We start from the raw sequence: 26060 nt of genomic DNA on the forward strand, positions 1-26060 counted from the left end.
AGGGGTTATGTTAATGTGCTATAATTGTATAGTGTTAGGGGAGGGGTTATGCTAATTCACTGTAGTTGTATATAATGTTAGGGGAGTGGTTATGCTAATGACTGTAGTTGTTATATAGTGTTAGGGGAGGGATTGTGCTAAGGCTCTGCTTACTGTTTTAGCATAATTGCTAGTGCTGGTATGATGCTGGTTTAGCTGGTGGACCAACATGGACCAGCAGCAAAACATAACATATGCTGGTCTCTGCTGGTATAACCAGTATGCATTATGCTGGTCTCTGCTGGTATAACCAGTATGCATTATGCTGGTCTCTGCTGGTATAACCAGTATGCAGTATGCTGGTATCTGCTGGTATAACCAATATACAGTATGCTGGTCTCTGCTGGTATAACCAGTATGCATTATGCTGGTCTCTGCTGGTATAACCAGTATGCATTATGCTGGACGCACCAAACCCTGGCAGCACATCACCCCCACCCTCATCCACCTACACTGGCTCCCCATCTCTCCACCCCTACACTCAGTCACGGTCCCTGCGATCCACAGACACTGGTCAGCTCTCCATTCCCCGAACCAGACTGCAGACCTTTGGGGACAGAGCTGTCAGTGTGGCAGCTCCCACCCTCTGGAACTCCCTCCCCGCAGAACTCCGCAACGCCCCAACTCTGGACTCATTCAAAAAACTCCTCAAAACCCACCTCTTCAACTTGGCCTTTAACCCCTAATTTCTCACTTTGTATGTTGTCCACTATGTGGACAACTATGCTGGCCATGTTGGTATAACCAGTTTGCACTATGCTGGCCATGTATGTATAACCAGTATGCATTATGCTGGCCATGTTGGTATAACCAGTATGCATTATGCTGGCCATGTTGGTATAACCAGTTTGCATTATGCTGGCCATGTTGGTATAACCAGTTTGCATTATGCTGGCCATGTTGGTATAACCAGTATGCATTATGCTGGCCATGTTGGTATAACCAGTTTGCATTATGCTGGCCATGTTGGTATAACCAGTTTGCATTATGCTGGCCATGTTGGTATAACCAGTTTGCATTATGCTGGCCATGTTGGTATAATCAGTTTGCATTATGCTGGCCATGTTGGTATAACCAGTTTGCATTATGCTGGCCATGTTGGTATAACCAGTTTGCATTATGCTGGCCATGTTGGTATAACCAGTTTGCATTATGCTGGCCATGTTGGTATAACCAGTTTGCATTATGCTGGCCATGTTGGTATAACCAGTATGCATTATGCTGGCCATGTTGGTATAACCAGTATGCATTATGCTGGCCATGTTGTATAACCAGTATGCATTATGCTGGCCATGTTGGTATAACCAGTATGCATTATGCTGGCCATGTTGGTATAACCAGTATGCATTATGCTGGCCATGTTGGTATAACCAGTTTGCATTATGCTGGCCATGTTGGTATAACCAGTTCGCATTATGCTGGCCATGTTGGTATAACCAGTATGCATTATGCTGGCCATGTTGGTATAACCAGTTTGCATTATGCTGGCCATGTTGGTATAACCAGTTTGCATTATGCTGGCCATGTTGGTATAACCAGTTTGCATTATGCTGGCCATGTTGGTATAACCAGTATGCATTATGCTGGCCATGTTGGTATAACCAGTATGCATTATGCTGGCCATGTTGTATAACCAGTATGCATTATGCTGGCCATGTTGGTATAACCAGTTTGCATTATGCTGGCCATGTTGGTATAACCAGTTTGCATTATGCTGGCCATGTTGGTATAACCAGTTTGCATTATGCTGGCCATGTTGGTATAACCAGTATGCATTATGCTGGCCATGTTGGTATAACCAGTATGCATTATGCTGGCCATGTTGTATAACCAGTATGCATTATGCTGGCCATGTTGGTATAACCAGTATGCATTATGCTGGCCATGTTGGTATAACCAGTATGCATTATGCTGGCCATGTTGGTATAACCAGTTTGCATTATGCTGGCCATGTTGGTATAACCAGTTTGCATTATGCTGGCCATGTTGGTATAACCCGTATGCATTATGCTGGCCATGTTGGTATAACCAGTTTGCATTATGCTGGCCATGTTGGTATAACCAGTATGCATTATGCTGGTCTCTGCTGGTATAACCAGTTTGCATTATGCTAGTCTCTGCTGGTATAACCAGTTGCATTATGCTGGCCATGTTGGTATAACCAGTTTGCATTATGCTGGCCATGTTGGTATAACCAGTTTGCATTATGCTAGTCTCTGCTGGTATAACCAGTTGCATTATGCTGGCCATGTTGGTATAACCAGTTTGCATTATGCTGGCCATGTATGTATAACCAGTATGCATTATGCTGGCCATGTTGGTATAACCAGTATGCATTATGCTGGCCATGTTGGTATAACCAGTTTGCATTATGCTGGCCATGTTGGTATAACCAGTTTGCATTATGCTGGCCATGTTGGTATAACCAGTTTGCATTATGCTGGCCATGTTGGTATAACCAGTATGCATTATGCTGGCCATGTTGGTATAACCAGTTTGCATTATGCTGGCCATGTTGGTATAACCAGTTTGCATTATGCTGGCCATGTTGGTATAACCAGTTTGCATTATGCTGGCCATGTTGGTATAACCAGTTTGCATTATGCTGGCCATGCTGGTGACCAGCTGGTGTTTCTAGCAGGGAAGGACGACACAGCCACATTATTCAACACCCAATGCAGATTAAACGCTGCATGCGTCAGAAAATAGGTCCGGTGACCTTAAGTATGAGCTCTAAACTTACTACAGAAGTAGTTCATGACTGCTGTACACAAACAAACAAGTACTCACATACTCTCTTGCTAAATCCTTGTCACAGTGTTAAGGCACGGTACAGTACTCAGTACTACTTAAGACCAGTTAGGTTGAATGTGGATCATGTGCTGTTCATGATAGAGTGCTTTGTCCATTGAGAAATTAATGTGATTAGTTAAGTGACTCTATTGCTCTGCTGGTGTACAGTATGAGTTACATACTGTATTCACCTTGTGATTTTAGGCAACAAGGACACTGCCAGTTTGCAGATTTGATCTTCTTCTTGAAATAGCTTTGCATAATTTGTATCTGTAGCCTACCTTATTTTAGTCATTTTCAACAAGTTAATATAAGTCATTGAAGTCCCCTAAACATGTCTTTAAAATGTTTTGCTGAAATAGTTTTTTTGCATTTTAGCAGCCTCTATACCTCTCTGTTTTAGTCCTGTTGTCAATTGTTTCTGTGCCGGTAACGAGCGAGCCACTCGTGCACCATCTAACTTTAGGTAGAAAAGACCAGTGGTTTATCATTTTATCAAGATATCTTCACACACATGTTATTAACTAGGCGATTGTGGCTGAAATTCTGAATAAGGGTCACAGCTGAACTGGAGAAAAGGCACAATGCACATATTCAACATTGTCTCAGTGTTGGGACAACGACCTAATTCTGTAAAAACAAAACACAGGAAAAGACCATTTTCACAATAGGTCCCCTTTAAGAGAAGACATAGATGGTAGATAAGATAGCAACAATATCATGTGGTTATAGTCAGCTAGTCAGTCAATCGTGTCTGCTATAGGCCTACTGTACCTTAGAGTTGAGATCTCTGTGGTAGATGTTCTTGTAGTGTAGGTAGGTCATGCCTCTGCTGATGTCACAGGCCAGTCCCACCTTCTCCCTCCAGCACAAAGACACTTCCTGTCTGGCCAACAGCTCCTCCAGACAGCCTCCATTCACATACTGAACGCACGCACGCACGCACACACACACACACACACACACACACACACACACACACACACACACACACACACACACACACACACACACACACACACACACACACACACACACACACACACACACACACACACACACACACACACACACACACACACACACACACACACACACACACACACACACACACACACACACACACACACACACACACGCACAGGGAGTGTTTTACATTGGTTCCTGAATCTCATGAACATGGGTGGGTACAGGAGGCTTTCACAAGTGAAATGTTAAATGACTTTCAACTGAGAGGGCTCAGTAACAGAAACCACATGCATTTGTACCATAATCCATTTTCTGTATCACAATAATTCAACTGTGGCTGAAAGTTGGTCTTTGGCCCCCACTTCACGGCACAGAGCCATGTGTATTATCACGGCCCTTTTGTAAGTCCTACTGTAGCTATAAGTAGAATTGCCAGAGGGAAACAGATGACATGATCGCAAACACAGTGAAAATCTCACCTCTAATATTGGATATAGCTTATTTTCTCTCACACAGATTCCAAGGTATCTGGAAGACAGAAGTAAATATACAATGTTACAATGTTTAATGTAAATTAAACATACAGGACAGTCAGTCTGATGTACTTGTGAGCAATACCGGTGGCCCCCAAGGAACTGTGCTGCAGTGGCGGCTGCTGACCAAATTTTTTGGTGAAGCACAAATTATTATATTATATTATATTTATAAAACATCCCCCAAGAAAGTATATCAAGACTCACTGTTAAAAGGGAGATTGCCCACTAGCTTGAGATCGGCCACTATTACGTTACTACAGAAAAAGGGCAAAGACCCTCAATACTGTGGGAACTATAGGCCTATATCCCTGAGCAATTTGGAAGAAAAAGTATTGGCAAAAATACTAGCGAATAGAATAGAAGATGTACTACCAAGTTTGGTACACTCAGACCAAGTGGGTTTTGTGAAGGGGAGAAACTCGTAGACTCCTACACATAATGTGGAAAGTTAGGAAGGATTTAGAACCTACAGTGGCCTTCTCATTGGACGCCGAAAAGGCCTTTGATAAGGTAGAATTTGCATTCTTATTTCACACGCTAGAGCGCTTCGGATTCGGACCATCGTTTACTGGATGGGTAAAGCTGTTGTACACAAATCCGATGGCCTCTGTCTTGACCAACGGGATCGTATCCTCGCCCTTTAATCTAGGACGGGGGACGAGGCAAGGTTCTCCGCTTTCTCCCCAAATGTTCGCGCTCTTCCTCGAAACACTTGCTATCGCACTAAGGACTAATCAAGACATCAAAGGGGTAATAGCGGGGCAGGTGGAACATAAACTATTTTTATATGCGGATGATATCTTATTGGTATCCAGCAATCCCCAAACAGCAGCTGGGGTCATTGGAACTGTTATCGAGTCCTTCTCCGAAATATCTGGATACACAATCAACTGGAGCAAGTCAGAAGCAATGCCTCTCTCTAAGTGCTGTCCCCCTGCTATTAGGAGGGGATGGCAGTACAGGTGGATGCCGTCAGGGTTGATATACCTAGGAATAAAGCTGATCCCAGGTCTGAAAGAGATAGTGCAAGCCAATATTGCCCCTATAATCGAACACGTTAGTGCTCTGACCCAGAATTGGGCCAAGATGAATATGTCCCTCCTTGGGAAGATAAACTTAGTAAAAATGATATTGGCTCCCAAATTAAATTATATCCTATATATGCTGCCGCTGACTCTCCCGACTCAGTTACTCAAACAGTATGACAAAGTCATTAATGTATATTTGTGGGGGGGCAAAAGGCCGCTATTTGGACGGGCCAAAATGTATTCAGCAAAGGAAAATGGCGGCTTATCCCTGCCTAAGCTAGACTGGTATCACTATGCGTTCTCACTCTCCCAGCTCTCCAAATTGAATCACTCGACTGGGGAGGCACCTGCTTGGGTCAAGATGGAGGAGGAAATGGTATATCCCTCATCTCTGGAATCCTTCCTGACACAATCAGACAGACCTATACCTTTTAAGAACCCTCTAATGGCGTTTGCCAGGGAAACTTGGAATCAGTCGCACAGGCTGACTGGTGATAGCCCATATCTAACTACAAGAGCCTCTATATGGTATAATAAAAAATTAAAGATTGGTAAGAAATCAGTCATATGGGATGACTGGATTAAAAGGGGGATACATGTACTAGGTGATATAGCCGGGGAAGATGGGGTATTACCTTTTGAGGATATTAGAGAGGACTTTGGTATAGATAATAAAAACGTCTATAAATTCCTACAGATTAGACATTGTATATCGTCATCAATGGGAGGGCCAAAATGTGGCCCGATTACTGCAATTCAAGAAATATTTTATAAAGGATGGCGTAGGAAAGGCGGTGCGTCAAGATTATATGATGTTATAAGAGAACACAATGCACCCAAGTTGGCGGGTCTGAGGTTGAGCTGGGAGAACGATGTACATGAGGATATTACTGAGGAAATATGGGAGAAGCTGGTGTCCAAATGGGGTAAATTCTCTAGGGAGGCACAATCACAACTTATCTTTTACAAAGTTTTAAACAGAAGCTATTGGACGCCTAGTAAACTGGCCAGACTAAAATTAAGGGACAGTGACATCTGCTGGAGATGTGAGAAGGAGACAGGCACTTTACTACATATGTTATACGAATGTGAGAAAGTCCGGAAAATGTGGAATCAAATTGTGATATTCCTAAGTAAAGTTCTGAATGTAAAGGTAAATAACTCCCCAATGGCATGTGTGTTGGGTATAGTACCGAAAGGGATTAAACTGCCTAAATACCGGGGAATGTGGTATAGAATGGCCATGATATCAGGATGTAGAATTGCATTACGACATTGGAAATCACCCATTGATATTACTTTTAAAGAATGGATGGAACTAATGTTCCGGACAGCATCATATGAAAGGGTGACATATCGAGTCGCAGGGAGAGAGGATATCTTTGCTGAGGTATGGGACAGTTTTCTACACCTGACTGAACGGTCTGGGGACGAATGATTAAGGTGGGGTTACAGTGTTATCAAGGATGAATGTGAAAAAGGGGATCTGACCTGATGGTACCTATACTTTATATTGTATTATGTATGTATATGCATAGATTGTATGTCCGGATGGTGTATCTATGGAATGGCCACTTTCTCTATCACACTCTCACATGCGCATATTTAGCCGCATACGCATGTCTAGGACACACATACTCGTATGTGTACATAACAGAATTACACACACTCATATGCACAAGGCTGAGATATACATGCCAGAGGCACACATACATGCACATATTCACTTGTAGGAAACAGGCATACACACACGTACTTATACACATAGTTGAAGCATAAGCTCTCACTTACACATATAGGGGATATACACATACATAGGGGACACACACATACATAGCTGAGACGCACATGCATATACATACCTGAGATACACACTCACACAGGGGGCAGAGACACACATGGATACGAGACACACACAAGAGGTAGGATTACAGTCACATACCTGAGAGATGCACACACACACACGTATGAGACATACACACATACTTACGTGATACACGTACCCACATACACATATCTGAGACACACATTCATACATGCTCTCACGCACACCTACATATATCTGAGCCGCATCCTCTCACGTGCAATATGGAGAAAGATGGCATCCCGATAGAAGATGCAGCACATACCTGCTTGCAGGTAGATCGGTCTACATATAACGTATGTGCATCAGGGATATATATGCACAATGTATAGTAATGTTTTTTTTTTGGTAAGTGCTTTTTTAATTTCCATGTCAGTTATTAATGTGTTTGTATGAGTCTCTTACATGTTTTTTTTTTTTTTTTTTTTATTATTTTTTAAACAAACACATAAACAAACATGACAACACACAATAGGATATACAAATACACATATGCTCCAGCTCGTACCCCCCTCTCCCGGACCCCCCATTGGATAATCCAACCATTATAATTTGTTCCTAACCAGACACTACCATTATATGCTGGCTTTTATTCTCTCCACCACTTCTAACCACATTGCCATTTTGGATTCATTGAGACCCAAAATTCTAGCTGTTGATATTTCTTGATAAATCACATCGAGATATGTAAGAATCCAGACCTTACGGCACATTTTTTCCGGTTGAAACCATCGTGATGCTATCAGCTTTTTAGCCACTGTGATACCGGATAAAACCAATCTCTTTAGCTGTGGAGGTACTGCATGCTCAAAGACATCATTCAGCAGTAATACAGAGGGGTGTACAGGTATATCCAGATTTAAGAGATTTGACAATTGCTGGGTCACTTCTTTCCAAAATATCTTAACTGGTGGGCAGTCCCAGTACATGTGCATAAATGTCCCTTCATCCCCATTTGTACATAAGGAGCATTTGGAGTCTTGTTTAAGACCCATTTTGTTCAGTCTTATAGGAGTTAAGTATGTCCTGTGAATATAGTTAAGATTGATTTGTTGATGGTCCGGGTTCCTTGATGCAAGGCGTACATTTGCCCAGGCTTCTTGCCAGTCAAAGTCTATCTCCAGGTCTGGTATATCCCTCCTCCAGACTGAGTCTAGATGTAGGGTTTCATACGAGGCCGTTAGTAATTGATGATAAAAATCTGAAACAAAACCTCTCGATGTCTCTCTTTCATAGAAGAATTTGTGGTATCTGTGGTGTACAATTGGTATCCTTAATGGAACACCGTGAGCCTTCAAACATGCCAATAACTGTGCGTAAAAATAATATGAGGACTTGGTGAGATTAAATTTTTTGCATATCTCATCAAAACTACAAAAACCCTGTTTGTTGAAAACGTCTCCTAATGTGTGTATGCCTTGCTTTTCCCATCTAGGGAATCTTATAGGTTGTTTTCCAATCAAGAGTGCATTGTTATTGAATAAGGGAGTATGATTATGCCATGTATGTGGGATAGAGTCTTTTTTTTGTGTTTCACGCCATATCCGGATTGCATGAGTGATTATGGGGCCAAATTTCCGTTCGCATTGCTTAATTGATAATTTGGTGTACACTATGTCCTTCAGCCTATGTGGAGCTACTATATTTTCTTCTAAATTTCTCCAGGATACTGATGCTTGGGGATCAAACCATGTTGTCAGTGGTCTTAAAGTGTATGCCTTAAAATAGTGGTGGAAATCTGGAAATGCCATACCACCGTCTGCTTTGTTTCTCTGTGCGGTGGATCTTTTTATACGTGGTGGTTTGTTATTCCAAATAAATTTGTATGTGGAGGAGTGTAATTCTTTCCAGTAACCCTTTGGAGGGGGTAACGGTAGCATTGAGCTGAAGAAGTTGATTCTAGGTAGGACGTCCATCTTAATTATTGATATTCGTGCTTGTACTGAGTTTTTAAGTTTTGACCACCTGACAAGGTCGTATTTGATTTTGTTTTGGATTTTTATGTAATTGTGCTTCACCGTTTGGCTTATGGTAGGGAATATTTCAACTCCCAAACATCTAAAGTGTTTTACCATCGGTATCTCTTCTGGGAGGGTTATATTTCTTTTTGCAGGGGCGTTAAGTGGGAGGAAGGCCGACTTCGGCCAATTTATCCTAAATCCCGATAAATCTCCAAAGTCCTCAATCAACTTGAGAATATGAGGCAATGCGGTGTTGGGGTTTTGCATGAACAGTATTACGTCGTCCGCATATAAACTAATTTTGTGTTGTGTGCCCTTGATTACGATTGGTTCTATGGATTGGGATTGTCTTATATATTGTGCTAAAGGCTCTAATGATAGATCGAATAGTCCGGGACTAAGGGGGCAACCCTGTCTGGAAGACCGTGATACTGGAAAGATTTCGGAGGTGATTGTACCTGTTGTAATCATGGCCGATGGGTCTTTGTATAATACTTTAATCATATCAATGAATCCTTTTCCTCTTTTCCTAACCCCATCCTTTCTAACACTGCCCATAGATACGACCATTCCAACCTGTCAAAAGCTTTCATTGCATCCAGGGACAGCATCGCCTTAGGTGTGTTGTCTTCCTTGTTAGCATCTAGTACGTGTAGTAATCGTCTTATGTTATCAGTGATCAGGCGGCCTCTTATGAAGCCTGTTTGGTCCGGATGAATTAAAAACGTCATATGCTTTTGTAGTCTGATGGCTAATACCTTAGAGTACAGTTTGATATCGGTTCCGAGGAGGCTTAAAGGTCTGTAACTACCGCACTCGGTGGGTCTCTTACATGTTTTGTATGTTGTTACAAAAAAGAAAAAGACGAATCTTGGATGTTGCATATTATGCTGTGGAAAGATGTATTTTGAATATTGGAAAGATTTGTGAAAAAATATCAATAAAAAAAATTAAAAATAAAACATCCCCCAATGTGTGTGTCAGTAGTGGCTGGTGAGTTAAAAAATTGGGGAGGACGGGAGATCATAAAGAAGTACAGACACAGTGTGGTTATGAAGACAGCAGACAGACACTACAGTTAAAGACAACAGGCACTAGTAATAAATACCTTGGAGTAGGGCTGACCCCTATTAATCGATTAGTCGACTAATCGGTCGAAAGGGGCCGTAGTCGACTGGCCAACCTCTTAGTCGAATATAATAAAAAAAATTAAAATAAAATTAATAAATATATTTTTTTTAATAATTTTTTCAAAAGAAAAGAGGCATACGGGCGGTTAGGTGGCCGAGCGGAGATTGCGTTCGTCACCAGCCCCGGAGCTGTGAGCTGGATTCGCCTGTTCGAATCCAGCTCACAGCTCCGGGGTTGTCACCAGCTTGGCTGGCCGTCTGCACTAATACAATTGGCTGTATTAGAGGGTGGGAGAAGCTGGCGGGGTGGGTCCGGGTCGTTGTAAACAGCGACTCCTACAGTTCGGTCGGGGCGCCTGCTAAGCGCGGATAGGACTTGAGGGGGATAGTGTGGTCCTCCCACACGCTACGCCCTCTCGATGAGAATCCGCGCTGCCAGGTGAAAAGAAGCGGTGATTGGCTGGACGTGTGTCGGAGGAAGCACGTGGTAGCCTCCACTCTCCCAGATGATCTGACTGTGGGGGGTAAGTGCGCAGCGACCAGGAAGGGACTGGGAATTGGCATACGACTAACATTGGGATGGGAGAAAATCGGAGGAAAATGGAGGGGGGAAAAAGATCAATAAAAAAAAAAAAAAAAAAAGAGGCATAGAAACGTGGCTAACGCTAATGACACGCATACCAGAGGCTAACTGCCTACGAAAACAGGCACAGAAAGAGGATTTCACCCATCTAATGAACACACTAGACAAATATCAAGATGTATCCATCAGTGGACCAATTGCATGCTTTTGCAGAGGACAAGAAGCCTTCAGTCGACTCCTTCAGACATTAAGCACCGCCCACAGCCCAAATGGATTGATAAAAAATTAAAAATATTATACTTTTTTTTTTTTTTTTTTTTTTTTAAGTCGACCAATAGTCGAATAACGGCAAATTTTGGCCAATCCTAGTCGACCATCCAAATCCTTAGTCGGGGACAGCCCTACCTTGGAGTAACTCTTGACACACACCTCACTTACACACATCACAACAATAGCTTAGTCAAGAAGGAAAATTTCATTTTCCATAGTTATATAGTAATGAGAGCACTAACTATAATCATAGTGAGATACTGGTGAGAGCACTAACTTACACACAGTTCTCATATCCCTCCTAGTGACACACAGTCCTCATATCCCTCCTAGTTACACAGTCCTCATATACTTCATAGACACAAAAATACGACACTGTGATTGTGGCGTGTGTGAGGAAGGGACAGGAGGGAGAGTACAGGGACCTGGTGGGAGCCTTCAGTGACTGGAGCCAACGGAACGGCCTTCTCCTGAACGCAACGAAAACCAAGGAGATGATACTGGACTTTCGCAGGTCGAAACCACCTCTGCAACCGGTCAGCATACGAGGAAACGACATAGCGACGGTGCAGACGTACAAATATTTAGGCGTGCACCTGGACGATAAGCTGGCCTGGGCTGCAAATGCGGAAGCGCTCTACAAGAAAGGACAGAGCCGGCTGTTCTTCCTTAGGAGGCTCAGGTCTTTTAATGTGTATGGGGAAATGTTGTTCATGTTCTAGCAGGCAGTGGTGGCAAGTGTGCTCCTCTATGCCGCTGTCTGCTGGGGTGGTAATACCACGGCCAGGGATGCCAGGCGGCTGGATAAGCTGGTGAAAAAGGCTGGCTCAGTGGTGGGGAGGAGACTGGACCCACTGGGGACCGTGGTGGAGAGCCGCATGCAGAACAAGCTGCTGGCCATTACGGACAATACCAACCACCCTCTCCACCACACCCTGGTGGGGCAGAGCAGCAGTCGCAGCGGACGGCTAATCTCCCTGCACTCACGGACTGAGCGGCACAGGAGGTCCTTTGTCCCCACTGCCATCAGACTGTACAACAGCGCAATATAGTGCGGGGGACCTTGACCTGTTCCCCATACACCTGTTTTTACACCTGTTTTTACACCTGTTTTTATAGACTGGTTTTTAGACACCTGTTTTTATACACCTGTTTTTACACACTTGTTTTTATACACCTGCTTTTATCTCACCACGCTCTTATTGATATTGATAGATGTGATTTAATTGGATTTTATCATGTGCTTATTTTTTTTATTCATGATGCAGACATAAGTGAAACTGAATGTGAACTGTCAACATCTGTATGCTGTGTGAGCTGTGAGATACCCTGAATTTCCCCAAGGGGATTAATCTACAACCACAGTCTGAGCCTGTTACCATGGGAACTGCCCAGTACAACCACAGTCTGAGCCTGTTACCATGGAAGCTGTCCAGTACAACCAGTCTGAGCCTGTTACCATGGAAGCTGTCCAGTACAACCACAGTCTGAGCCTGTTACCATGGAAGCTGTCCAGTACAACCACAGGCTGACACTGTTAACTGGGAGGTGTCCAGTACAACCACAGTCTCAGCCTGTTGGCCACTGAGCAGCTCCACAGGAACAGTTGGAGGTGAAATGATTTTTGATATTTTCCATTCTTGCCTTGATATGAGATCATGTATATCAGACCTTTGTCTGCCATCTCTTCCATAGGTTTCCAGTGTATCTGAAAATGGACCATAGACACTGTGCACATGCTCAACTCATGAATGAAGACATGCTCCCCCATGCGCGTCTATATTTTTCACAGCCGAAGAGTGCGTCGCGTTTCTCTGATTGGCCATGACGCCCATGTGACCGCGGCAGCGCGAGAGAGCGGCAGTGCGGAAATAGGCTGCATCCTCCACGTCAAGAAAGACAGACAGGCATTCTCTGTGACAAACCCTAACCTTAACCAACTCGGAAATAATGCCTAACCTTAACCCTCCCTAACCTTAACTTAACCCTAACCTTAACCAACTCCGAAATAATGCCTAACCTTAACTTAACCCTAACCTTAACCAACTCCGAAAGAATGCCTAACCTTAACCCTCCCTAACCTTAAATTAACCCTAACCTTAACCAACTCCGAAATAATGCCTAACCTTAACTTAACCCTAACCTTAACCAACTCCGAAAGAATGCCTAAACTTAACCAGCGGAAGAATGCACGTTTATAGCGACTCAGCGAGAGATGATAAACGTAAAAAAGAAAAAAAGAAAAAATTGAAGTGATTCGAACTTGTGACCAACCGCACCGCAGGCTCCACAGCACGGCGGCGTACCAGTTGAGCTAAGCGTCGATGGAAAAACATCAGGGATTACGGCTACATAATGCCGCAAGCTCTGCCGCTCCGCTCTGTGGCTGCCACGCTGCCGCGGGGCGTGTCGCAACCAATCAGGGAAAACGCGGAAGCACTCGGCAGCACTCTTCGGCTCCAATGAAAGAATAGGCCTCCCATGCCTCCACACTGTTGACCTTTAACCCGTGCCTCCACACTGTTGACCTTTAACCCGTGCCTCCACACCTTTAGAGTGGCTTTGTCGTGCCACGATCTTGCAACAAGAAGATGAGGACGGCTCTCTTTGAGAGAATGTTTTACGGCACAATGAAGGACAATTGAACAGCGGATCTGGCCATGGTGGCACTGATACGTGCTGATGAATGGAGGGGTACCTGACGACGTTGGGGTGTGAGAGCTTCTGCAGGAGGCTGATCTCTCGTACGATGCTGTCCTGGTCCACGTCGTTCTTGTATATCTTCACCACCGTCACTTTACGGGACGTGCTGTGCATCACCTGGACAACAAGGGGACGACAGGTCAACTCAGACTTCTATTATAATACTTTACACAGCAAGTCAACTTAGACTTCTATTATAATACTTTACACAGCAAGTCAACTTAGACTTCTATAATAATACTTTACACAGCAGGTCAACTTAGACTTCTATAATAATACTTTACACAGCAGGTCAACTCAGACTTCTATTATAATACTTTACACAGCAGGTCAACTCAGACTTCTATTATAATACTTTACACAACAGGTCAACTCAGCCTTCTATTATAATACTTTACACAGCAGGTCAACTCAGCCTTCTATTATAATACTTTACACAGCAGGTCAACTCAGACTTCTATTATAATACTTTACACAGCAGGTCAACTCAGACTTCTATTATAATACTTTACACAGCAGGTCAACTCAGACTTCTATTATAATACTTTACACAGCAGGTCAACTCAGACTTCTATTATAATACTTTACACAGCAGGTCAACTCAGACTTCTATTATAATACTTTACACAGCAGGTCAACTCAGACTTCTATATTAATACTTTACACAGCAGGTCAACTCAGCCTTCTATTATAATACTTTACACAGCAGGTCAACTCAGACTTCTATTATAATACTTTACACAGCAGGTCAACTCAGACTTCTATTATAATACTTTACACAGCAAGTCAACTCAGACTTCTATAATAATACTTTACACAGCAGGTCAACTCAGACTTCTATAATAATACTTTACACAGCAGGTCAACTCAGACTTCTATTATAATAAGGGATGATTGTCCCCTAGTGCCTAGTCTACACTACCAGCCTACAGTAGCTACATTGTGCTTACTACTGTAGTAGCTTGTAGCTGACATTGACTATAAAACAGAGTCTCTTGGCCAGTGGAGTACAGAACAGTAAAGTACAGAACAGTAAAGTACAGAACAGTAAAGTACAGAACAGTAGAGTACAGAACAGTAAAGTACAGAACAGTAGAGTACAGAACAGTAGAGTACAGAACAGTAAAGTACAGAACAGTAGAGTACAGAACAGTAGAGTACAGAACAGTAGAGTAGAGAACAGTAGAGTAGAGAACAGTAGAGTACAGAACAGTAGAGTACTGTCTATCTGTATGTCGTGACTCGTGTGTGTCATATATGTTATGATGAATTGAAAATGGGGGACCCTGATGTAAACAAGACGAAAGTCTTTCTCTGGTCTGCATCCCCTTAACAATTGTATGTATTGAGCTGTACTGTAGTGTACCCATTCTGCAATCTGTTAATAAAGTTTTCAATCAATTCAATCAATCAGAGTACAGCACAGTAGAGTACAGAACAGTGGAATACAGAACAGTGGAGTACAGAACAGTAGAGTACAGAACAGTAGAGTACAGAACAGTAGAGTACAGAACAGTGGAGTACAGAACAGTAGAGTAGAGAACAGTGGAGTACAGAACAGTAGAGTAGAGAACAGTAGAGTACAGAACAGTGGAGTACAGAACAGTAGAGTAGAGAACAGTGGAGTAGAGAACAGTAGAGTAGAGAACAGTGGAGTACAGAACAGTAGAGTAGAGAACAGTAGAGTACAGAACAGTGGAGTACAGAACAGTAGAGTAGAGAACAGTGGAGTACAGAACAGTAGAGTAGAGAACAGTGGAGTACAGAACAGTAGAGTAGAGAACAGTAGAGTACAGAACAGTGGAGTACAGAACAGTGGAGTAGAGAACAGTAGAGTACAGAACAGTAGAATACAGAACAGTGGAGTAGAGAACAGTAGAGTACAGAACAGTAGAATACAGAACAGCCCCACCTACCCAACCTCCTCCAATGTACAGTTTCTACGTCAAATGTATATACACTCTTTTTCTGGACACTTTTTGTATCACAAACAGTACTGTATTTGCAAATCTGGTATGTCATAAATGTATAGATGTAGCAGTACTGTCTATCTGTATGTCGTGACTCGTGTGTGTCATATATGTTATGATGAATTGAAAATGGGGGACCCTGATGTAAACAAGACGAAAGTCTTTCTCTGGTCTGCATCCCCTTAACAATTGTATGTATTGAGCTGTACTGTAGTGTACCCATTCTGCAATCTGTTAATAAAGTTTTCAATCAATTCAATCAATCAGAGTACAGCACAGTAGAGTACAGAACAGTGGAATACAGAACAGTGGAATACAGAACAGTAGACCACAGCACAGTAGAGTACAGCACATAAATACTGGACTTGCATGTATTTTACTCTACAAAGTCACACGAGCAAAAATATGTGTAAAATATTTTGTTAGAGCGCCCGACACCTAGTTACATATAAACACAGCAAGACACTTCCAGGCAAGACAGAAGCATGCTGAGATCCTGACCACAGAAAAGGGGGAGAGAGAGTAATAACTTCCTCAACTGGTTAGAGACTTTACTACATCCTTCGTCTCTCAGGAACTAACCATTATGGTCATTAAGCTGTGAAGAAATGCGTATAAGCTACCCATTATATCCAGCTAAATTACCCCATTGGCAGGCATTCAACCCAACCCACGCACACCAACCCAACCAGGAGCCACATGTAACAAGTCAGAGATCAAATCAAAGTGAGCTATAATCTTCTGCATATTTGGTGCATACCGTAATCCGTATGGTAGAAGCATGGTAGATCTTCCTAATGTAGATACATTGATTATATATCAATCTTTTTTGTTAAATGTCCTCCAAACTATTGCTCCAAGTCTATATTCTTCAGATCGATTTGGTCCATACTCTGTATCGACCGAAATTGAAAGTCAGAATTGGTCAGATGTCGAAATCAGTGGAAATCAAATCCACTCGGTTACATTGGTGACAGCGGTGGGATCTCACTGCTCTGTGAATCTGTATCCAGGTTCATGTAGCAATGGGGGTGGATCTCAGTGCCTTAACCCTGGGAAAGTGTGCGTGTGTGGATGAAAGAACGTGCATACATTCAGCTACATGTGAAAGAGTGCTGAGGTGAGATGTTTTTTCTGTGTGTGTGTGTGTGTGTGTGTGTGTGTGTGTGTGTGTGTGTGTGTGTGTGTGTGTGTGTGTGTGTGTGTGTGTGTGTGTGTGTGTGTGTGTGTGTGTGTGTGTGTGTGTGTGTGTGTGTGTGTTTGTTTGCGTGCATGTGTGTGTGTGCGTGCGTGCGTGTGTATTCCACTATGTCCACGACCAGTTTAACCTAGAATTGCTAATCTTACAAACTAGGGTGTGTGGGTGAATAACTAATTGAAACGTAATAGCTATTATTATAGCTATTAATAGCTATGCACCATTATTTTAATTAACTTCACATACCTAATCTATAATAGTACTATAATAAGTAATATAATAACTATAATAGTTTTGTGCAAGACCAGTGAAAGTGAGGTGTCGTTCTTCGTTCTCCAATAGTCCAGAACCAATTTAGCCTACAATTGCTAATCTTACAAACTCCTGTGGGTGAATAATTAATTAAATCCTAATATGTAATTTAAATCTATAATAAGCCAATTACCCATAAATGACGCCTCCCAACCCACCTTTTAAACAGCCCTCCTTGTATTCATTGAGGCACCAGAGAATGAACAGAAGTGCATTTACAACAACATATTGAGCTGTTATGCACAAATTGAATAGATAAACAAAATGACCAATTAAGCTTCCAAAAGTGCACACATATCTTTTGAGTTGAAATCACAGAGTTAACTCTCAAAACCTGAACTATAGACGAATGGTTTAGTGACGTCTCTGCAGCTCTCGTTCTCCGCCGCAGTGAGCCGGCTCGGGATCCTTGGTGTTTAATGGCCCTCCTCGCAGACGTGCTCGGACTATTATTAAACTCTGCCGTCTTTCCACAGGAAAAAGCTCCAGGGTCATTCTGGATGAAAGCACTTGACTATAGGTGAAGGTATCCGCACGGACGTTAGCTGGGAGTCGCGTGAGTTCATCCAGACTTGTCCCTGGAGACTTCCAGAGCCAAAACATCTTTGTTTACAATCAGCAAAGGGCTCTATAGAGTCTTAATAACTTCCTGAGGAGGTTCAACTTGGTCTTTCAGGATCAAACCAAGCTCAACAGAACAATTATGTCCTTCTGGTAAATAGCATGTGTTTGGCTCTGGTCCTCTGGAACTCTGGGAACTTTGTGACTCGTACCGTCGCGGCCCGCGGCACACGGCTAATCACTGCCTTTTCAGGACGTTTTATCCGCCTATCTTCTATCCGCCGCCATCTGTGATTCGTATCTGATCGCCTTGCGGTTCCAGCACTGTGCAAACATGCGGGACAATAGCAGGAAATAAACATATGATTTATTGGCCTCGATACAGTTACAGTGACATGACCCTATTTGGCCCCAAAGGGGAAATTACCAGAAAGGAACTAACGCAGGAGTCAGGAGCGAACATGTTCAAAACACTCTGCTGAAAAACAGTAATTGATGTTGGCAACTCTATAGCACAAATTATTTCACCTGGACAGATGAAAGGGTTCTCTCTCTCTCTACATCCCTCTCTTTATCATTCCCTCCCTTTATCTCCCTCCAGCTCTCCATCCGTCTCTCCAATTCTCTCTCTCACGCTGTGTGTGTGCGTGTGCGTGTGTGTGTGTGTGTGTTCTGAGCCCATGCCAGTCCAGACAAGGGTAATTATAGTGTTATTACCTGTGCATGTGTTGTCTGCTCTAGTAGCTGGTTTAAAAGATTAAGCAAAGGCGTCATATTTAGCTCCATGCATACAATGGGAGGTGCAGCCTTCTGGTGAAAGTTGTTATATTGTTTGCAATGATTTTTTATTTTTTTTATTACAGGTTGTTCATTTGTGCTTATGTAATGTCCGGTCTGGCTTGGGAACCTGGATTTGGAAATGTTCATTTGAAAGTGTAAACCTTTACAAATGACTGTTTACCTGATTATGATTGTTATGTGTATTGTAATCCACTAGATTGCCCAAACAACTCAGTACTTTACTTTCACTTACTTTGGACTATTTGGCCTGCAAAAACAATAAAGAAAAGTAAAACTGACTAACATTCACTAACTGAAATTTGAATAGCGTTACTATTAGGGCTGGGTTAAAAAAAATAATAATAATAAATAAATAATTTTATTAAAAAATATATATATATTAAAAAAAAAAAGCCAGTTTAGGGGGCCCCCTGGTGGCTTCGGGGGCCCTATGCAACCGCATAGTCCGCATATGGCAAGAAACGGCCCTGCTAGTGGCTCTGCATGGTGATTCCTGCGGATTTCTGGGTGGTTAATTGGCATGAGACACACAAGGCTTGTAATTATTCCTGGATGCTTTAGGAAAGTGAAGACAGGCACACACCCACACACTCACACACACCACACACACACACACACACACACACACACACACACACACACACACACACACACACACACACACACACACACACACACACACACACACACACACACACACACACACACACACACACACACACACACACACACACACACACACACACACACACACACACACACACACACACTGTACGCTCCACATCCAAGACTTTCATACTTCAGAAGTCACAACAAGTTGTCATACCTGTTGTGGGCAGTGTTCTATAAACATTGAGATTAAAGGTTCAATAAACTTGTCAATCAACAGAGGAAATGTGTTCTCATCACATCAGTGCTTTTCATACTGTACATTCCCAGCTCAACCAACCTAGTAGACATGCAGGCTAGGTTACATACTCCTGCCATTACCCTCCCTCCACCAAGGTACTGGCATTACAACTAGAGTTGGTACCTGGGCACTGCACTGTGTGGCTGCCCGCTGCTCCTAAGTGGTTAGGAGGGGTCAAATAGTAGTAATATTAGTAATAATAATAGTAGTAGTAGTAGTAGTAGTAGTAGTAGTAGTAGTAGTAGTAGTAGTAGTAGTAGTAGTAGTAGTAGTAGTAGTAGTAGTAGTAGTAGTAGTAATAGTAGTAACCGTAGTAATAGTACTAGTGGTAATAGTAGTAGTAATAGTAGAAGTAGTAGTAGTAGTAATTTACTTACAAATTTGTACTCACTGTACTTAGATTGTACTTAGGCTGTACTTTAGATTGTATATTGTATTGTATATTCCTCTTTTACTTACTTTTTTTTTTACTGTATGAAACACACTCTCATGGGCTCATACAGAACCAAGCATTTCACCGTGAAGTACATGTATTTTATTGTGACAACTAATAAACAAACTTGAAACTTGAAATGCAAAAGGACGAATTTCCCCACGGGGACAATAAAGCAGTAATTTGACTTAAGTAGAACTTCAGCAGCCTTATAGATAGAATATAATATAAATACTTTATTCATCCTGAGGGAAATTTCGTTCACAGTAAACAGTAAACATTTAGGTAGACAAAAACAAAAGTCACGAATAAGAATAAAAATAAGCCTAAGAATAAAATACGGTCCGGGATATACATTTCCTATGTTACATTCTAATATAAAATATACAGAAATATACAGTAAGTGTAAATTTGTACCATGTCGGTTTAAAAGTAAAAGTAAAAGTCCTAAGTGTTAAGTTATCTAAGTGTATCTACGAGTAAGCTAGCAACCACTGCTGTGCCCATTGTCACCACCTTTCCTATCAGGTGTCAGGCTCCTCATTCACTTCCGTTCATTTTAAGGACCAAGTCTAATATCATTCTTCTGAAGGATAACAAATTATACAGCAGTATTATTCTGTGAAATACAGTACATGTTCTGCATCAATGTATTTGGAGCTAATGTTTGCCTTTTTAAAATGATCAGTAAAGGGACTATTTCTCACTTGAGGTGTAGTTTGACCAACTATCAACTTCTCACAGAATGTTTATAATCTTTCTTCCAGCTAGGCAGCAGGTAACCATGGTAACCACTCCCCAACATTATACGTAAAGATACACAGCACACTGAATCCTACAACAAGTTGACTGGATCATCTTTTATTACAGTAAGATAGTAAAGTTGTAAAGACAGATCAAATGCCAAAAACAAATAGGGTATAGGTTCACTAAGCACAGATGTTCTTTTTAAGCAATGCCCTGCTTCACACTCACACAGTTCGACAAATGCAGACCTGGGAGCCGCCCAGTACAACCACAGTCTGATCCACAAGGTCTATAAGAATCGCAAAGTGTCTCTCATTGGACAAAGACAATCCAGACTTTAAAAAAAGAAATGGGAAGCAATCATTAATACGTGTTCCTGAACATCCGGTAATGGTGAACGAGGAGTAGACGTGTATCTCCCTCCCTCCCTCCCTCCCTCATGTTCTTAAAATTGTACTCTTTTGAGACTCCAAAACTATCTCAACTTTTTGTATATATGTAGCGATACAATTAATAACATACTTGGCTTCACCAAAATGTCATCCAGAAACGCAAAACCCAAGAAAGACAACATGCCAAAAGACGACACAGCCGATAGTGAGTTTAGCATGGCCGCATTAACCAACTTGGCCACAAGGAGGCTATCTCTTCCGAGATTAAGATGGCCATCGCTACCCTGGATTCTAAACTTGACCAGATGCAAGCGGCTGTGACCGACAACAGGCGGCGTATTATTTCCCTGGAGACAAATGCGGACTCTGTCAGTGACAGGCTGATAACTTTGGAAGGTACATGCACCGAGCTAACCGGTAGCCATGCTAAGCTAAAAGCTAAAGCTAGGGATGCTCGATATTGGCTTTTTTACCGATACCGATATTCCGATATTGTCCAACTCTTAATTTCCGATACCGATATCAACCGATATCAACCGATACCGATATATGCAGGGTTTCCCCGTCCAAAAAACGGAATAATTTCAGGTAACTAATAATTTCACTGGATATATATATAACAAATATTGTTATTGTTTTTTTATTTTTTTTAAACCGATACCGATATTTTACTGCCGATATCGGCCGATAATATCGGTCGGCCGATAATATCGGACATCCCTAGCTAAAGCTGAGGACCTTGAAGCCCAGAATCGACGCAACAACATCCGCATCATAGGACTTCCCAAGTCGATCGAGGGCCCGCAACCAACAACCTTCTTTGCCGCCGTACTACCCCAGCTTATGGGTGAAGAAACCCTGCCTACCCCACCAGAACTGGACCGCGCCCATAGATTGCTCACTGCAAAGCCAAAGCAAGGCGAAAAACCTAGGCCCGTCATCATTTACATTTAGTCATTTAGCTGACGCTTTTATCCAAAGCGACTTACAAGTTCTGTACGACAAGTCATCAGGAAGGGCACAACTCTATCAGCTGAGTAACAATGTTCATCAAAGTGTTGAGTGCTACAGTGTAGGTTAGTTTATTAGGACAAGTGCTACAAGTGTAAGGTTAGTTAGGGTTAGATTTGAATTATTATTATTATTATTTTTTTTAGATAATGGTTGAAGAAGTGCGTCTTTAGTCGACTGGGCAAGGACTGAGAATAGGCAACTTCTCTTTGATGACCCTCCCGGAGCTCGGAGAGAAGTAGGTCTGAGGCGGCCAGAAGATGCAGAGCGTAGGGGTCTTGAGGGTGTGTAGTTAGAGACCATTGACCAGGTAGGCAGGAGTGGTTCCCTTTGCTGCACGGTATGCCAGGTCGAGGGCCTTGAAGCGGATTCGTGCAGCAAGGTGATGGGACAACTTTACAAGCGCAAGCTCAGGCCTAGCCTCCGATACCTGGCCAGGCTGATGATTACGCCGGAGAACGGGGACAAAGTGCGGTTGTTGACTGTGGATGAAGCTAACAAGTACTTCAAGGCTAAGCTCACTTAGTACAGACTGCTAGCTAACAAGTACCTCGTGGCTAAGCACGCCTAGTACAGGCAGCTATGGACATGATTGTGACATACATGTTGTGCAGCTAAAACTATAGATAGATGGACAGATTAGATTAAATAGTTTAGATTAAATTGATTAGACATAATAGACTGGACATATATATTTGATAAGAAAATATTAGAAACACAGCGGTCAGGTAGCGTAGCGGAGATTGCGCTCGTCACCAATGCAAGAGACTGCGGTCTAGACTCCCCGAGTCAGCATTGCCTAGGCTTGGGCTGATCGGTATACTAACTCGTTTGGCTGGGTTAGGGGGAGGGAAGCCGTGGGTGGGAAACTGGCGTTGTGGACAGCGATGCCTACAGGTCAGGTCTGGGCGCTTGCTCAGCGGAGGCAGGACTTGATGAAGGCAGCGTGACCTCCCACGTGTTACACTTCACCAATGAGAGCCCTCACTGCCAGGAGAGCCACTGGCTGTTGCCGCACATGTCGGAGGAAGCGTGCGGATACTTCAGGGTTAGAACATGCGCACAACAACTAGGTAGGGGAGGGGGGGGAATTGGCACAACGACTAAATTGGGACGGGGAGAAAACAGAGAAAAATCGGAGAAAGAGAGATAAAGAAAATAAATAAATAAATTTAATATTAGAAACATTGAGTAGATAGATTTTGATAGATTAGATAGATAATCCTATACCACCCAAATTGCCAAGTCTAATTTTGTTTCTACACATATTTTTGTTACACGTTGCTCTCTTTGCATTGTGAAACCTATGCTATTTGCACAGATTCTTTTTACTGTTTGAAGGTTTCACAATGTTATGCCCCCTGGCTACAATGGTTGATCTTTTTATATATTGCAGAGTGAATTGCGCAACCTTTTCTTTTTTTACTTTGTGAAGGTTTCACAATTTGTATATCCCCTGGCTACACTGGGTGATTTTTATACTGTAGAGTCAGGACCTTTTCGGGCAGAGCCCAAACTACTGCTGGACTTAACATGCCTTTTATGATAGGTGTTAAAAGCATGTCTCTTTATGCCATGACTGATTGAATGCTAAATTTAGCTTGTCTTCATTTACTGATCATTTAATTATTGTTCGCTGAGTGCACTTAAGTTTGCATTACACACTCTTTATATGGATCGCACCTCTGAGTGAAAGCCACTAGAAGCACTTTTACTTTTCTGTTCTATCGATGTGCCCTGATTTGATTTTTTTTCATACAGTTTAAGCTAGTATTGTAATTATATTGGAGACTGTTTTTTTTACCGGGAGTAGGGCAGGATTTCCCATTGGAAGGACTGTATCCAGAGAGATACGCAGGTTGTTGCTGTTCCCTTAGGGACCAGGTAGGGCTGGGCGATATGGCCTAAAAACAAAATCTCAGATTTTTTTTTATCCGATTTTAATCGATTTATTTCTCTAGAAACGCATAGGAAATCATTCAAATAACCTTTGTTTTTATTTGACAAAAAAAATTATCAAACCAAGATTAATTTCCCTATTGGGATTGAAGTGCAAACCTACCTTTCACCAATCTTCACTTAAAAAAATATATATAATAATATATATAATAATATATATATATATATATATATAAAAGGTTACTCTTGATCAAACAAAGATGAATGTCCCTATTGGGATTAATAGTGCAATAATTGATTTTTCACCAAACTTCACTTAAAACAAATAAAACGTGCCTCTTGATCATCAAACAAGAATGAATTGCCCTATTGGGATTAATAAAGTGCAAATCTAACTTTCACTTTCAATCGGTTTTAATTTTTCAAAATCGTCCGACCTAGATCATTCATTCGAGTTAATGGAAAAATCTATTAATCGCCCAGCCCTAGGACCAGGGTCTTGTTCCCGGGTGAGTATGTGTGTATGTGGGTGTGTGTGTTCGTGTGTGTATTTCTTTTTTTCTCTCTCCCTCTCTCTTTTTCCTTTCTCCCACTATCCCTTCTTTTCAGCTCAGGTACTGATCCAATTAGTGGATCATGTCAGTGAATGGTAGAAACATCCGTTTCGTCTCATGGAATGTTAAAGGTATGAACAGTCCCATCAAAGCCAACAAGGTAATTAAGCACCTACAGCAACTCAGGGGGGACCTTTGCTTTTTACAAGAGACACACCTCCGCACTTCAGATATTTCATCAAAAGGTCATGGATGGGGCACATTTTTCATTCCAGATTCTTTGCAAAGGCTAGGGGAGCTGCAATTGTTATACATAGGGATGTTCCCTTTGAACCATACACTATTTTAACCAGGCATGCAGTCGTGCACAAACGCGGTTAAACGCCGTTTAGGTATAGGTCACTGAGGCAGAAGTGCGCGCGGATGTGCACGCGCACACACAAAAATGCGTTCACAATTGTCACTGGACTCGTCGCGCCGGCCGGCACTTATCACCTAGACTTTGCATAATAATAGGATACCGATAGCATAACAACGGACTCCTCTCCTCCACTACCGCCTCTCCACCAGCGTCAATGAGTCCTCGGAGCAGCCGCCCAGCTCCGGCGGGGAGTCGCTGAAGGAAACTGTCCTTCTGTAAACTAACTCTAAGTTACATTGTTAATTTAGTTTGTATTTACTTTTCTAGTTTAAGTTAATTCAATTAAAGAAATTGTAACTACAATTACATTTAAAACATTTATGCATAATAATCATCTGTTCTGTGCGCAACCGAGGTAACATGTATGCGCGGAATTTCCCATATTACGACTGCACCACTGATTTTAACTGACCATAATGGCCGGTACGTTATAGTGTCGGGCAAACTACAGAATACTCCCGTGGTCCTGGCCTCAATATATGCACCAAACTGGGATGATACATTTGTATCCAATTTATTTTCCTCCATACCTAACCTCAACGATCACCACATAATTATCGGAGGCCAGGTCCAAAACGTAGAACTTGATAGACCGTCTAATAAACGTACTACCCACCACACATGTCCACCACACATACTCAAGGATAGATTTATTTTTACTTGATAAAAAACTATTACACAATAATCTCTTGTGACTATCATAGCATAGTCATTTCTGATCATGCCCCTACATCCGTGGAAATACATTTTTTCCCCCTTGTTATCTGAACCTGAATTTAAGGACTTTCTTACTACACAAATACAAAAATTCTTAATTAATAAATTAATAAAAAAGATAAACGACACACCTGGAATTAATAGTGATACACTCTGGGAGGCCTTAAAAGCGTATCTCCGTGGACAGATCATCTCATTTATCTCCCATTTTAGGAAATTGGAACAATCCAAATTAACAGGAATATCAGATGAGATCAA

General features: G+C 42.1%; 1 protein-coding gene across 1 annotated transcript in view; it reads right to left on the reverse strand.

The window, feature by feature from the left end:
* LOC311236669 (dual specificity testis-specific protein kinase 2-like) overlaps nucleotides 1-26060 on the reverse strand; it is a 117458-nt gene that overhangs the window by 27251 nt on the left and 64147 nt on the right. Inside the window, exons 5-7 of the mRNA XM_084324381.1 lie at nucleotides 13872-13993; nucleotides 4281-4329; nucleotides 3607-3756 (exon numbers count right to left, since the gene is read on the reverse strand). Of these exons, the coding sequence (XP_084180507.1) occupies nucleotides 3607-3756; nucleotides 4281-4329; nucleotides 13872-13993 (321 nt within the window). The remainder of the gene's footprint in view (nucleotides 1-3606; nucleotides 3757-4280; nucleotides 4330-13871; nucleotides 13994-26060) is intronic.

This window comes from Notolepis coatsorum, assembly GCF_963971535.1.
Source record: "Notolepis coatsorum genome assembly, chromosome: 11".
Lineage (NCBI taxonomy): Eukaryota > Metazoa > Chordata > Actinopteri > Aulopiformes > Paralepididae > Notolepis > Notolepis coatsorum.